We start from the raw sequence: 16172 nt of genomic DNA, 5'->3' as shown, positions 1-16172 counted from the left end.
TAATTCCCAGCCGAAAGACTTAGCTGAAGTGGGATGAGTCGTCAATTTCAACTTGCAAAAATTTTCAAAACGTTGTAAAAAGTCATTTTCGAAAAACAACGTTCAGCCTTCTTTCCCTAACAATGCATACATAAAAGGCCAGTGTGGGGGAGATTTTTTGCTACATTACTGTCATCGGCGTATATCAGTGTGTACATTGTGTGCTCAGACTAGCTCCAGTTAAACAGCCAACTGTTTTAAGCGGTTTTCAGCCATTTTGTGCCTCTGAGGACATTTTTAGTTATCAACTAGATAAAACAGTTTCAGTTCGCAAGAAAAGCAAACCGACATCTCCGTTTCGTTTGTGTATGTTTCCTCTCAGAAGTAAACTGCTCGAGGAAATTATTATCGGGAAATAACAAAACTTACCGCTAAAGAAAGCCGCGTTCGTAGAAAAGGACAAGCGGTTACTGCTTATCTGTTGAATACTTAAATTAAACCTAAACCTGAACTGACAATTTTCAGATGACAGTTAATTGTCACTCACGTTGTGGGACGGGTTTCTTCGAGAAATCAAGTTTCAACCAGAGTTTCTACCAGAAGAGCTTCTAGAATTAATGACAATCTTTATTTAAAGGCCTCCGACTAAATTTTTTATTACCGTACATGTCATTATATTTAGTTTGTGGAACGACAGGTGTTCAATTCAAATGAGACTATTGGCCGATCGCTTTTTCTATAATGAATTATTTTTATAATGAACAGTTCTTTTGTTTTCAACGGCACTACAGCTGCTTTATGTCAAAGGCATTCCGAGCCAGAACATGATGTATTTTGACGGATGCTAGATAATTACGTGTCAGAAAGATATACAAAGGGCATCTGAAATTACATATCAACATGTAAGGGTAAGGTTGGAGTACTTTTAATGACTACTAGTAAAAGCAAGTAAAGTCAATTATATTGATATCGAGGTTAGGAATAAATATTGCTAATTTTAGGCTTCATTATCTGATTGAAATTGAGCCCGTTTGCGAAAGGGCCTGCCGGAGCTAGAAGTACGGCAACTCAGAATAAAAAGAAACAAAAAAAAGAACAAACAAACAAACAAACAAACAAAAAAGCCGTAAAACATGTAACACCATATGTAATACCAATCGCTATGATAACATGCGCTCAAGGGGGGAGGGGAGGCATCAAAACAAAAAATACAAATTTAGTTAAACATGCAGAGCGGACTTCTTAACATGTATTTACGTGCATCTACATGTGTTCACATACTACACATGAACGTAAACAGGCTGGGTAAACTTTTTTTCTTGGCCGGCCGGGTGACTGAGCCACCTTAACCTATCTTTTTCGTCACTAGGTATCGCCTAAGGCCTCGTGGTGACTGAGAAAAAGTGCTCTACTTATGAATATCTGTTCTCAGTGTTTACTAATAAATTTAGAACACAAAGCAAACTCCTGCTCTTTACTTAGTAATTTGTTTCCATTGTCATTCTAATAAGCCGGTCGGTTCGCGGTTTGACTCTCCTCCAACACCGACATCTTCTTCAATGGTGGGCGGGGCGATCGTGTTGATGTGATCCGTCGTGTGAACAGTGGCGTCATTGGAGATGCCAACCCTGTTATTATGGCACTTGCAACAGCATACTAGGCTCTTGATCTTGCGTCTGAACTTCTGGTTCACGAAAACGTAAATAAAAGGGTTGACGGTGGAATTGCACGTGACCAGAACGATGGAAGTAATGTAGGTGACATCTCCGTAGTTCTGCGAAGGACTAAAGTAGTTCAGCGCATAGATGGTTAGGTTTGGTATCCAGTACATTCCATAGATAACACTCACAGTCAAAACCATCTTGGTGACTCGCTTTCTTACTCTCATCACACCCTGAGAAGGTAACGTCAGATTTAGTGCCTTACTTATGACATGAACAAAATTTTCTATAACGTAATCTTTGATACACAGTAAAAAAACGCGATACCGATTCCTATAGTTATCCTCGTAGCCACAAAAGAAATTAATTGTCCAATCTGGTTCAACACGATGACTCGCACGATGATGGTTAAGATTTTGCAGAGCCTCGAATTGGTTCCAATTACAGGTTTTGCTACCCAAAAAACAACGCTTTTGCCTTCAGTTAAATACAACAAAACCTTGCCTTTTCGAGAGGAAATTTACTGTTCCAGGAAAATAAAAGACAATCAGAAACCACCGCAGCTTAAGTCGAATTTAGAACTTTGAGCTTACATAATTTTTTCTCAAGAATAGAAACTGATTTCATCTTATAATATAATTCCAGGAGCCATAATCGGGGACGGAGACCGTAAGTCTCGGGATTCGCGCGCACCTATGATATGGGACAATTTTTCTATTTTTAGAACAAATTGCGCCATCCTGACGTCATATATCCGCACGGATTCACGCACATGTCGGGGGCTCTCGCGTGGATGTTGTCACGTTGCGTGATCAAATGGTGAGAGTTGAGAGATTCTCTTGCGTATTTTTCACAGCGACGGCAGGGAATAAGGCAGGGAATACGAACCAGGGCGCTTATATGTAGTTTTATGCTCTGAGTTAACGGAAAAGGTGGGTTTTTCAGGGTCGAAAACAAGACTTCAATCTCGCGCTGGAAATGAATAGTAAGATTTGCTCACGCTAGTTGTAAGCTTACGCGTATGTTTTTGCGTTTGTTCTGACTTAAGAATATAGCAAGAAAGCTCTCTATTCTGGTATCGAGTTAATTTGTGAGTTTCTCAGACAATGGTTCGTCATAACAAAAACCTGTTTTGATGGTTTCTTATTGTTTCTGCTTGTTTGGTGAGTTTGCAAAAGTTTTTGAAAGGAAAGTCTGACGCGTACAATTAGCTCATTTGCATAGTGCAGCTCGTGCCCTTTCAAGTCCGAGTCGGTGTTTTCAATTGTCAACAAATCTTGACAAAGATTTCTTTCGTTATCTTTTGTGCTGAGATGCTGTAACAAATTTCACGAACGCAAAAAAAGGCTACTAACAGCATGTGTGTTTCTTCAACATAAGCGTAGTGAAGTTTTACACTGCGAAAATGAAAATAGACAAGGAGTTTTGATAACTCGATCAACCAAATCGAAATCGTTATTCCAAGTTGATTAAAGAAAGCGTCATCGTAACTTTACTGATTATTTCTGCTTTATTCACATATTTTCAACTTAGCTTTTAATATGTTCTCAAACATTTATCAATCTTAAACATATTTAAAAACTGTAGAGGTATTGTTTGAGTTCGATGTACGCTTTCACACGAAAGTGCAGCGGAAGTACAATTTGTCATGTTTACTGACTGTACAAAACACGCATCGGCGGGCGCTCTCATTCATCGACAACAGAGAATTTACTGGATTTTTACACGAATAAAACTGAGCAGTATCTACGGACGTAAAGTTATTGGGCCTTGATGAAACATCAAGCGTTGCTTACAATTCAAGCGAAACTTAAACTAGCAATTATTTTGTTTTACTTTTCGGTCGCGATAGACTGACAAATTCCTCGCAAGCGTGTGGCAAGAGGAACTAGGAAACTATGAAGTCCTGAAGCTCTGCTATATCTAAATATATCCAGCTAGTTTTTGCTGTGTAATGGAAAAGCGGTTAACCTTCAACATATGTGAAATTTAAAGTGGAGTAATATACAGCTCATGTAAAAGAAGTATCCGTCGGAACACAACTTGGTCAGCGATATATATACGCTTACAGCGGAACATACCTAAATTCGACACTGTCTTACTTCACTCAAACTGGGGCAGCTTACGACGAAAATACTTAAATTCCAACAGACGTAAACGCGTTGAGTTGTGGGCCAAAAACATGAAAAATTTCGGGAATTTCAGACGCCATTTCCCCCGCGCGACATCCGCAAAAATCCTCGCAGCAGGTACGCGCGTGTGCCGCAGGCGATGGCGCAATTTGTTCTAAAAATAGAATTATTGTCCCATATCATGGGGACAACCCCAATATTAGAAATGGCGCGCGCTTACGGTCTCCGTCCCCGATTATGGCTCCTGATAATTCCTAAAATCTGAGATGATTTACCCTAGCTTGGTTAGGAGACCTAAAGTCAAATAATATAGATATATACCTGTTGGGCATTCTCTAGATTATTTCCTCCTCGTTTAAACCACAGGGAATACACCACTCTGGAATACAACGTTGTCATGATCATACTGGGAATGATCCCAGCAACAAAGAACCAAGTGGAACTGTAAGCTTTTGGGAGCCAGTCTGGTTTAGGCCAGTGTTCCATGCAGAAATCGGCTTCTTTGTCGAAGTAGATTGTCAAGAAAAGAGGAATGTTAAGGATCGCGGCGGAAATCCATGACATGGGAATAATGACCTGCCAAAACAGAACGTTGAAGCTATACTTAATTAATAATAAAAAAAGCCTTAATCGTTAAGACCTCACTTTTTTGACTTTCTTCGAGCAGGACGCAAGAGGGTATGAAACGCGTGCACGGGCCGAAGGTTCCGGAACGCCCGGAATTTAATGCATGGCGAAGAAAAAAAGGGTAAGTCTATGTTCTATTTGGTTTTTCCGATTAGGAATTTTGGACAACCTTTCACGGCGTTCTGTTCGGTTGATATAATTTTGGAATTCCGCTGTTGCTCTATAATTATATAAGTCAACTAGCATTACCATTTACACTCCAAACAAAATTTTTGGAAAATATTTGGTACATTTTACAACAAACCGCTGTCAATTACGGCAGAACAATGACAACTTATCTCATTTATAACCTAAAGCATAGTTGTTTACAAGTTTATTGAGTTTTCGTGGTCAGACATGTAGCAGGAAACGCATTCATCCTTTATGTTATCTGTGGGTCTATTGATGCCACGGCCAAACAAACAAGTACCTTCAACTTGTTGAATGTAAGTTTTCCTTTATTGCCATAGGGATACATTACAGCGTAATATCGCTCAAAAGCGATGGCCACCAGGGTGAAAATTGAGGCAGCCCCTCCGGTCCATGTTAAGTTGCTGCCGGTGAGCAGCTTACAGAACAATGTACCCTTCCGTCCTTCAGGATGTTTGAAGGAGTGACTCAAAATAAAGCGTGGTACGATGAACAGTGCAACCATCATGTCAGCAACAGCCAAGTTCAGAAGCAGAATGTTTATGGGAGTCCTGTTTGAAAGCACAATTGAAACAGCTCAGTTTGTCGAAAGCAAAGTTTCTTTAAGTTTCGCCCAGCCATCGCCCCCCCACCCCCCCCCCCCCCGCCCACCTTCCTCCTCTGAAAACTTCCACTAAGAATTCGTTTGCGTTAATTTTATAACAACACTGTAATTCTAATAATTAATAGAACGGTACCTACCGAATAAAATTCGAGGTTTTGTCTCACAAGGGTTCTGTCCTCGTGTACCGGTTCACAAAAACCCATAAAAAAGACCCAAAAATATACCACAGCTAAACAAGGGCTCGTAAAGGAAGGCAGTACAATGGTTATTCCCTCAGTCAACCGGTACACTAGGACACAACCTCCAAGCTACAAGTCTGCGTCAAAATGAGTCAAAGTCAAAAATTCCGGAACGCTTGAAATGGAGCCGAATGGTTCGAATATTGCCAGAGATCCAAAAATTGTTGAATTTCCGAAATGCCAACCCTTCAACCAAAACTTCCATGTAGAAAATGGGTCTACCTGGCGAGGTTCTCCACTTTCCTGCAGGAAATTCCGCTGAATGCTGATTCATTCGCCACTGGAATTTCTAAAAAGTTCAAACGAGAATTTTCGTTCGAATTGAAAGCGCCCCTTGTCTTGAAAATTTCTACACTAAAAACAAATATCATCGATCATGCATTAATTACACTCAGATTACAGCACGAAAAATACCTCATGTCTCGGTTCAAAATGATGACAAGGCCCACAATCGTATTGCCAATCAGGTCAGTGCTCACGAGGATGGAGAACATTGTAGTTATTCCAATCTGTGCTGATTCTGAATCCGTGTAGAGCGACATCGTGAAATCGATTTTCCTATATCATAATACAAAAGTATATTCAAACATTGAAATACTTTCTAAATAAGATTGAGTAACACTCTTCAAAATCGAAATTTAGGCCGCAACTGCTAGCCGAAGAAAATTTCAATTTGAAAGCCCAGCTCACAGTTTCGTAGTAATACCTCAACTGACCCGTCGATATGTTATTGTAAAGCAGTATACGACAAGGTGTCGACCATAGCGAAACTATTTTCCGTCTTCGTGACGGAATGGAGATTCAAACTTATGCACAAAGAAGAAACCGAATGTTAGCCCTGACGAAATTGGAACGAAAGCTGGTCTAAATTATACCGACAGCGTTATTTGCAGCGAGGAAAACACTTTTAATACGCTAAATATTAACTGTTCTGGTATCGCTGAATTCATCCCTTTAATTAACCGTATTGCAACAATTTTGCAACTACAGGGTGAACAGCAACACATGAACTTTCAGATCCGGGTGAGGCTTCACATTTTGAGTAACCGCGGAATAGCCCAAGAGTATTTACGAGAGATATGTAATTTTTTTTTCTGAATTGAACCATGCATTCCTTGCATAGTCTGTTTTGAAATAATGAAAGATGCGAATGCAGCCATAACACTACTGGAAAAATGACCTGAAAAAATTTCAGGCTCTGAACGGGATTCGAGCCCACGACCTTTGCGTTACCGGTGCAATGCTCTACCAACTGAGCTATCAAAGCCATATTAGAGCGGTCGTGTGTGAGTTCGGCCCTATATGTTCAGTGGACGTAATACTCGGCACAAGCATATGAATTCCATGGGAATAGATGTCCAACAGTAGCAATTAATTGCTACTCTTCGCTAGAAGAGACTCAAATTTAACTCAATACTTTAAAACGGAAATAAAATAGAATATAAAACAGTTTTTCTTAATTTTTCTTATTTTTATACTAACCTTTTCTCGTAGGAAGAGGGCTGTATCTGATTTTACACGTGTACCATGCTTAAATAACAGTCTTAACCGTTATTGTGATTACAAGAAGAGCAAAATGCTCTACTTCGCTTTGAATAACATAAAAGCTTAACTATTGACGCTTTTATATCCGCCTTCGTCAGGCGTCATTAAATCGTTAAATTTCTTTCCAAAAATCTCTTGTTTGTTTCGTTTTTGCGTAACTCGAATGTTGTTTTTCAACTTTCAACTTATTTAAACTTTGTTAGTCACCCGTGTCCGTCTTTGGTCGCTCTTTCTACATGATTTTTCAGAAACCAACTCGAAAGCAGGCCCCTGTTTAATAAAACATAACAAAACACCATGAATGAAAAATATACAGAATGAGTACTTAACAGCATATTAAAGTTACATTGTAAAGTATTTCCTTACATTTTTGGCGATTGTTTCCCTGTGTAATTTGGCCGTTTGCAAAATTTAATGACTCTCTAAAATCAAGGTCTTATACACGAAAACTACACATTTAAGCACAGGTAATCTCAAATGATGGAGAACTGAATATTAAGCAATGTTTAAGCTGTTCACTGCATGGATTCACTGACGTATTTACCGGTTTGCAGCTGCTACGCACATAACGAAGTTTTTAAACGGTTGAAAGCATTTCGCTAGAGGCGTCTACAAAACCTTTAGTATGTTGATCTGTTTGGGATGATTTCGAGCTTACCTCCACAGTTATAGCTGACACTCACGTTAATTCCAAAGAAATTAGGATATCTGACTTACATTCAATGTTTTTTTGTTTTTTTTTCTTTTTTTTTATCCAGACCTGCCATGGTCAAAAAATCGAGCTAGTGTTTTGTAGTATTCAGGTCCTGTATTTGATGACTAAAAAAATTATTTCCTACGTTACTGGCCACCGAAAAACTCACGCACAACGTTAAGGTGAGAAAATGATTCATACCCAGAAAATCTTTCCTTCTAAAATATAATTGTCCGTCCCTAATATTGACTCTACAAGGAGAGCTCACCGCGAGATTCATGTTTTTCGACCAAACGGTAAATGCATAACACCAGCGGTCACATGTCACACATGTGCAACCTTTGTGTTTATATTTTCAAGTTTATTCTGATGTCAAGATAACCATATTAAGAACTGATCGTGAAGTCCTAAAAAGTTCTATTGGTCTGCACGTTTTGTTAAAGCATTCACAATCATAAAGAGGAACGTTGCTGTAACTGACTGTTAACTGTAGTTTTGTGCAGGAAAACAAATTCACACAGTTTTATCTCTGTTAATTCGCAGTTTACAGCAAAGAGTAAAATTACAATACTATTAACTAACAAAGAATGAAGAATTAATGCATGAAGCAGATGACAATGTATGTCAGAACTACTTAATTCATAATTATTGAAATCTAAAGAATTCCCTGGTTCAGAATTTGCAATTTTCTAGATCTTCTATCTTGTATACACCACACTATCCACGCTTGCTGATTAAGAAATGAACTCATTATGTTTAAGCGTTCTTTGTATCTCACCAAACGTTTTGCAACACAATGCTACGTGTAAAAATCTTTAGTAGAGGTTTATGATTATAATTCATGATTTGTCGCTTATCTATAAAGCTGTTAAGTATAAACATCTTTCTGATGACTAACGATTTTTCACACGCGGAACGACTCACAGAAAAACACTTAAAGTTCTCCACTATTATGTCATCGTGGATTAAATATTAATCGCAACCTGTTGCATTTATACCATGTTGGTCCGCATGAGATTAGAATATTCAAAATGTACGTAAACTTTGAAAAAAAATAATCCTAAGGAGGATTGGCGTAAATTCTGTCTTCCTAGTTCCGTAATCTTAAGTCTCGTTTCCAAATCGTGAAAATGTTATTTCCATTACCTTAGTGACAACTTCCTAATTCAGTAAAGTACTGGTCAACTTATAGCTTGTGTCGAGGACAAAAAGTCTCAAACACGAATAACTCCTCACGGACGAGTTACAGCTATAAGTCTTTGTTAAAAAACAATAATAATAACGTCAACAAAAACACCCAATCCAGACGCAGTTCTTTTCTGTACAACCGTGCAATGTTGCCTGGCAACGTCTCAAGGCAGCTCCCTTCAACACGTTGCAAATTCGCTCGGAAAAATTACCAAGTTTTATTCTTATTCTTGACAAGGTTCATCTTCGTTTTGACTAGTTTAGGTTATTTTTTTTCATACTCAGATGTTTCTATTTCACCGGCAAAAAGAAAGAAAAAAGTCTATGGTTGACTGTTTACGCCAAAATATATAGTTTCAGGTTGATTTCTCATACGCTCATTAGTGGTTTATTTTAATTACGTTGCGGGAGGCGTGGTGACCTCATGGTTAGTGCGCTCGTCTCCAGATCGAGTGGCCCGGGCTCGAGCCCTAACCGGGGACATTGTGTTGTGTTCTTGGGCAAGACACTTTACTCTCACAGTGCCTCTCTCCACTCAGGGATACATAAATGAGTACCGGCGAATTTAATGCTGGGGGTAGCCCTGCGAACGCATCCCATCCAGGGGAGAGTAGAAATATTCCTAGTCGTTTCATGCTGCAGAAACCAGGAAAAGCTTCGGCCTGGTGGGTCACTTGACTCGTATGCAGATTTTACCTTTACCTTACACGTTACATTAGGGGTTAATATTACCTCAGTGGCTGGTTAATACATACTTGTACGATGCAGATCACTTAAAGAATGGGAGAATTCGCTTTTGTCTGCTGGCGAAGCCATGGAGAACGTAGCAATATTAAAACTCACCTCTCACTTCAAAAGTAAGTGACCGTTTCTACCTCCGCCCCCACCAAAAAAATTAAAAATAAAAAAACATAAGAAAACGATATCACACAGAACCAAGCAGGCAGGTGTCAAACGGTAATAACGAAAACCTCAAGTTTAAAACAAAAAAGAAATGTCTCCATGTGTTATTAAATAATGGGACTAAATTTCACGAATGATGTGGAAAGCAGCGAATGGAAATCGCGTTTGATTCATCATTTTTTCCCGGTTAACTAAGCCGGAACAATATAGAAGTTTCATATTGAAACACTCCCGCACAGTTATTCCTTTATGGCTTGTCTTACTTAATAGCCAACGTAGTGAGGTTTCTCTAATTCGGAAAATCAAACAATAACTAATGAACTAACCAATATTGATAATTGTTAAGAAAATGTTAATTGTACTATTATTGACTTTTGTTCAGGAAACCGTCTGTTGTGGAAGTTTTAATTTATTTCCGAATAATTAATTCCAAAACCACTAAAAATAAAGAAAAAAATAAAAAACAAAACAAATAAGAGTAAAGATTGAGATTACTTGGGCAGATTTGGAACGACTGCCAAAATAAAACTCATTGTATGTCGAACGAGAAAATAAAACGATTTACGTCTCGGGTCTCGGTTAGTGGGAATATTCTGTGGAAATATTCTGGGTTTTTTGGGGGGTTTCAGTTTTACCACCATTAACCTTGTGTACGATTTAGTTCATCGCCTCGTTTAGCAAAATTAAACCAGTGTAACATTGTCTTGCTCCTCGGTTTTACTTCAGTGGACTTCAGGTGTAATTGAACACATGCTAGGCAAGCCAACATCGTTAAATCATCTTTTTCAAGAAAATGTGATTACGACATCACATTTTTTAGAAACATCTCATTTACTACCTACCCTGTCTTTTGCAGTGCATTGTTGTGGTTTAAGGTGTATCGCCCATTCATGTATCAAATGTTACAGTCATAACATTTTGGGAATTGTAACTTTGATATGACTCTGGCAGGCACACTCGATTCCGTCGTTTTGTGCAAAAAGTGCAAAGTTTCAAATCGTTTTGCGCCTTGTTCCAAATACAAACATTGATCTCTTCGACGTCAACTTCAAAATATTCATTTGTAAAGCTCCTGAACAAACGACCGCTATAGTGTACAGTCTGACAGTGAATTAAAATGCCGGAACTTTTTCTAACGTAGATAGCGAAAGTCGCTTTAGAGAGAAGTTCCCGAAAATCGCTTAGATATCGATGCTTATCTGCGTTGGCAGTGGTTCGAACAATGCAGCAAAAGTGCACCGAAAACTCTAATTAAATTTTCCTCTATGGTTAAAACTATATTATTAGTACCTACCTACTTACTTTGTTTTGTAGTTCCTCTATTCTGATTAGTTTGTTCTAAGAAATCAGCAACTCTCGCCCCATTTTCAGATTACCCACAATAAGGGACGAAATTGTATTTGGTGAAAGCCCTAATTCGGTGGCTCCGACTTAGTAGGTTTTAGTTTGCATTTTATCTGACGAGACACCGCAGGTGACGATTCGATTATTGTGTTTTCGATGTTTTTTATTTTCGTTTTTATTTTGTTTGAGTTCTCTTGAGACAGCTGTCGCCCACCAGCCCGTAAATTTCCATTTTTTTTTTTGTTTTTTTTTTTGTTTTGTTGTTTTTAGACGGAAAAAAAAAGGCGCGACGTCCTAAAACTTACGGCAATCGGCGAAAGTCCGGAGATATAGCTTGGGAAAATTTTGTAGTTAGCATGCATTCATAGTAAGACAGATAACGCAGTTTTAGGAAAAACCTGTAGAATAAATAATAATAACTAATAAGCGATAATAATAAATTTATTTATTATTGGTAAAATTTCATTATTTTCAAATATTATTTATTTTGAAATATTAATTTACTCAACCGCCCGTCACTGGTAAATTTAATTTTCTCGGTTAAGTCATTAGGCTTTAAAGCGTAGCTAGCGAAGATAAAAAAATATCAAATTTAATATACAAAAGCATACGTCATAATACAATAAAGTACGCTCTTTTCATGAGCAAATTTACTTGAGTTTCTCCATTTTCACTGTAATCTTCTATAGCCATTGGTTCATGCTTTTAGCTGTTCATTATCGAATTTTGATCCACTGGGGAAGTTTGCAGAGTACGGCATGAAGAAGCGTCTCGAGCACCTCTTTCGCTACTTTTCCTTCCCGCGTCTATCATACTTCGATGATGTGACAAACTGACACACACTGAATCGCGAGTCAGCTGTTAAAAATATTGATTTCCGCTTCGATTTGAAGGTTGATAATAATATTACGAGCAGTGACCTCATGGTTAGTGCGCTCGAATCCGGATCGAGCGATCCGGAGTCGAACCCTGGCCGGGAACATTTTGTTGTGTTCTTGGGCAAGACACTTTACTCTCACAGTGTCTCTCTCCACCCAGGTATACAAATGGGTGTCGGAGAATTTAATACTGCGAGGTAACCCTGCGATGGATTAGCATCCCATCCAGGGGGTAGTAGAGATACGCCTAGTCGCTTCCTGTTACAGAAACCGGGATAGGCTGCAGCCTGATGGGCCGCTTGACCCGTATGCACACTACACGCTTTTTTAAACAAATTTATCACTGGCATCGTCAATAATAGACGACCTACTTTAGCTTGTTCTGATTTTATGTCACTGTTGCCAGCGGTGTCTCAAGTCTACGTATGCCAGAGATGGAAAAATGTCAAGCTAGCATGCTACTTTAAATATATTTTATCAAAGGCCTTGCAAACTAAAAATATATTATAAAGATTTAGTCAAGCCTAAAGGCGGAGCTCCTGGGCGGGGTTGTTCAAAGCCTGTTTAAGCTAACCCAGGATAAGCGAGAATTTTGATTTGATTTTTTTTTTTTTTTTTAACTTGGCGGTGAGGTTTCGTGCTTATATTAAATTGTTTGGCTCAAACTACACAAAACATAGGCACTGAAAAACACTTTTATACAAGAAAATGTATACAGTGAAATCTGTATTTAGCGGACACCCTTGGGACCCTCACTAGTGTTCAAAACAGGTTCTGATATGTTGTGAAATAAAAGTTAATTATTAACTGTTTTGTAGCAGTATAATATCAAACACTGCTCAGTAGGAGATTGTCCAATCAGTCAATGCATCAATCTGAAATAATGACTCATCAATGTTAAAGCTGTCTCAGCTAGACCTTTAGAAGTAAAAAGCTCTTCAAGTGTCCGCTTATTGCAGGTTTTGTGCGACAAATTGATGTTCGCGTCCGCCTAACAGAGGTGTCTGCTGAATGCAGATTGAATGCAGAACATTTTGGGACTTCAGCTTGTGACCACCCTATAGAGGGTGTCCGCTTAATATGGGGTCCGCTTAAGGTGGTATGGTACCCTAAAATATGGCGATGTTCATGAAAAATTCAATTTCTTGGAAATACAAGACTTAAGACCCTTGAGGACTTGTCAAAAACATTTTGAAACGATCTTGCCGAATTTCCTTCCAGATGAGTGTGAAATTTAAGGAAAGTACACAGTGGTATAAGTTTTTTCACGTGGCAACGGCCATAGCAACGACTGTTTACTATAAGAACGTGACCAAAAATATAGATTATTTTTAACTTATATGAACGAAACTATTTAGAAAAAACTTGTAAAACATGCACAACTCGATTGGTATAATTATTTGTGAAAAGCTTTGCCTCAAATTGCCATCACAGGCTCATTCATTTCCCTTATGACAAGGAATATTTCCCACAACTGCGGTAACTTTTTACAAAATAGAACAACCATTGCACCCCCTCCCCCGAGATCCAATCTGCACCCCCCCCCCCCCGCCACTATTTGGGGCTCGTTAAATGCTTAATACTTCGTGTAAGAAACTTAAAGTGCATTTTTCTCAAAAGTTTAATTTTGTACCGACTGACTTCGCGCCAACATTTCTACTTTGCAAGGTTTTTAAGTAGAATTTGTGAAACTTGGGCTCATCAAAGACCAATAGTGTCGTGATGATATAAACCAAAAAAATCGTAACATTTTAAGGTCTGTCACGTGACATGAGATGATTTGTCCACTGGGTGTGGTAAAAAATAAGGTTATTTCCAAATAAAGCTGTAAAAAGCACTGAAAATAAGAGTTAACTGTCAAAACTTAGGTTCATATCACAGAACAAAACAGAAACTTACATGATATGCTTATTTGACAGTCAATTCTTGTTTTGTAAAAGAGCAGGAAGTGTTGGCGTCAATACTATAAGACACTACTTCAAAAGGCTGTGGCTGGTTTCCATAGCAACCATTTTGAGTAGAACTCTAGAAATTTAATTTCTCTTCTTGAGTGCAATAGCACACAATTGATCTTTCTTTACCATATTTAAACAAACGTTTTGGTCCATATTGAGGGTACCATACCACCTTAATACAGGTTTTACTGTACTTTGGTTAACTTTTAATCCTGGGTTAGCGTTAACCGGCTCAGTTCCAAACTGAAACAACCCGGCCCTGACTACAGTGAGTTAACCTGGTTTGAGCCCTTAATAAAATCGAAAAGCCGGTACTTTGTCAGCGGTTAACTTCAAAAAATAAACACATGACCTCGCTGAGCTGAAAACTTGAGCCCGCAATGTGGTCACTTGATACTGGTCAGAGGAATCCTTGTTTTGACAGGTGCCAATTGACCATATATACAATGGACGTTCAATATCGAATATGTACGCTGTTAACTAAGGCCGCATATCCTACTAGCTGTAGTATGGCCGTCGAGCGTGCGCGTCCACGAGCAAAGCCGCTAGCCACTTTTACCATGACAAAAGCGATTTACGGGGTTCTATGAGTATGGGACTCCTCCAGCCGGAGCTCAACTAAAAAATCACTCGATTGTTTAAAACATCATTGAATAAATTAGCATATCGAAACCACTAGAAAGTAGTGACCAAGAAAACAGACATATTTTTGACACAAATTAAAACGACCTGATAAATCAACATCACCACGTCATTCAGGGGAAAGTGTAATTACATATCAGGTTTAGCAATGGTCCATTTTTAACTCTCATTTGAACTTGCATTGTCGCAGAAGCAAACAGTACAACAAGAGAACATGAATCGAAAGGCTTGTTCCCTAAAATTAGGAGGAAAATGTAAGTCTTCGTCGTCTTAAGAAGGGAATCTGCAAATTACTTTTAAGCAGAGAATTTCCTAGACCGGAAAACTCATTTTGTCTCCGTGTCAGCCCTTATCGGGTTAGTAAGTTTAGGACTGTTTATTAGAAATAAATTAAATTTTATCTGGAAATGTGTAGAACCCAATATAAATTAAAGTACTATTACATTTCTTTTAAATATTTCCAAATGTAGCCATTTTATTCTCTCTAGCTTTCTCTTTCATAAAGTAGAACACCGTAAAGGTGATATGCTTTTAAATTTCGTAACAGCGACAGAGTCTTATGTAAACACCATGAATGCAAACTAAGTTGGCTCAGTTCGCTTTCTAAGATCTAGCAAAACAAATGAGATCAAAGAGCAAATAACAGAATTTGAAGCGGCAGAAGGGTTCATTAAAATTTAAATTAATAACCATATATCAGCCGTTCTAATTGAGAAGAGAAAAAATAAAAACGCCCTCAGCAAGTATAAATAGAAATCCACCAGTGTTAAGCTTCTCGAGTTAGGTTGTTGATTGCATGAAAAACTTTTCCTTTCAATTCATGTCGGCAATTTACAAGTGTCGTTGACAGTTAACTGAATAAAAACAAACATAACATGCAAGATGACACCATTTTGAAGGATGCTAAACGTTAACATCACCCGGCTGGCACCAACAGTACCAAAAACAAAAAGAACACAGACACAATGTTTTAGACTGATAGGCTTCCATCCAACTTGCGGCGCTGCTTGCGTCCGTTTTGTTTTCAGTGCCAAACTAAAATTCATCGATACAAGGAACTATTATAGAAGACAGGTAGATCTGGAACTTTCCACCGCCTCTCAAAAACACCTTAGGTTTAGCACATTTTGGACGAATTTCTTCGGTAATTTTTCTTTGGTATTTTTGCTTTAATTCCTCGGCAGTGGCTAATTGGGGATTCTGAGAAGCCATTGGTTCTAGGCTATAATAATGAAGCTCAACTTCATGGCCAAACATGGCCATATCTCCAGTGGCTAGCGCTTCGTTTTCACAATCAACTGGATAAATGACATTCAGTCCCGATTCCCGTTTCTTCCAAGCTTTCGAGCAATATGTCCGGATCCCTGGTCTTTTGTCCGATCACCGAAGAATGTGATGAAGAAAATTTTTTAAACTCTTTGACTTTGGGTTCATCTTTTACGGATAGAGCTGAGCAAAAGACTTTTATATGAAAGAGCAATGAAATCAACTGCGGAATTTTCATTTATTTGTATTATTAGAATGTATGAAATTAAGGTGGAACCCTGTCAATAGTGTCACAAACGAACCATGAAAATTTGGCCGTATTAACG

The 16172-nt window shown here is 38.4% G+C and overlaps 1 protein-coding gene across 1 annotated transcript; it reads right to left on the bottom strand.

Annotated features, from left to right (window-relative positions):
- Nucleotides 1–989: 989 nt before the first annotated feature.
- On the bottom strand, nucleotides 990–6075 carry LOC145489970 (pyroglutamylated RF-amide peptide receptor-like). Its single transcript, XM_081469061.1, has 4 exons — nucleotides 5846–6075; nucleotides 4869–5139; nucleotides 4090–4348; nucleotides 990–1881 (listed from the first exon to the last, which is right to left on the bottom strand). Exons 1-4 carry the CDS (start codon nucleotides 5971–5973, stop codon nucleotides 1478–1480), a joined length of 1062 nt encoding a protein of 353 aa, XP_081325187.1. The 5' UTR covers nucleotides 5974–6075; the 3' UTR covers nucleotides 990–1477.
- Between the last annotated feature and the right edge of the window lie 10097 nt (nucleotides 6076–16172).

Source organism: Orbicella franksi, chromosome 6 (genome assembly GCF_964199315.1).
Source record: "Orbicella franksi chromosome 6, jaOrbFran1.1, whole genome shotgun sequence".
Taxonomy (NCBI): Eukaryota; Metazoa; Cnidaria; class Anthozoa; order Scleractinia; family Merulinidae; genus Orbicella; species Orbicella franksi.
This window is presented reverse-complemented; position numbering and strand designations above follow the sequence as displayed.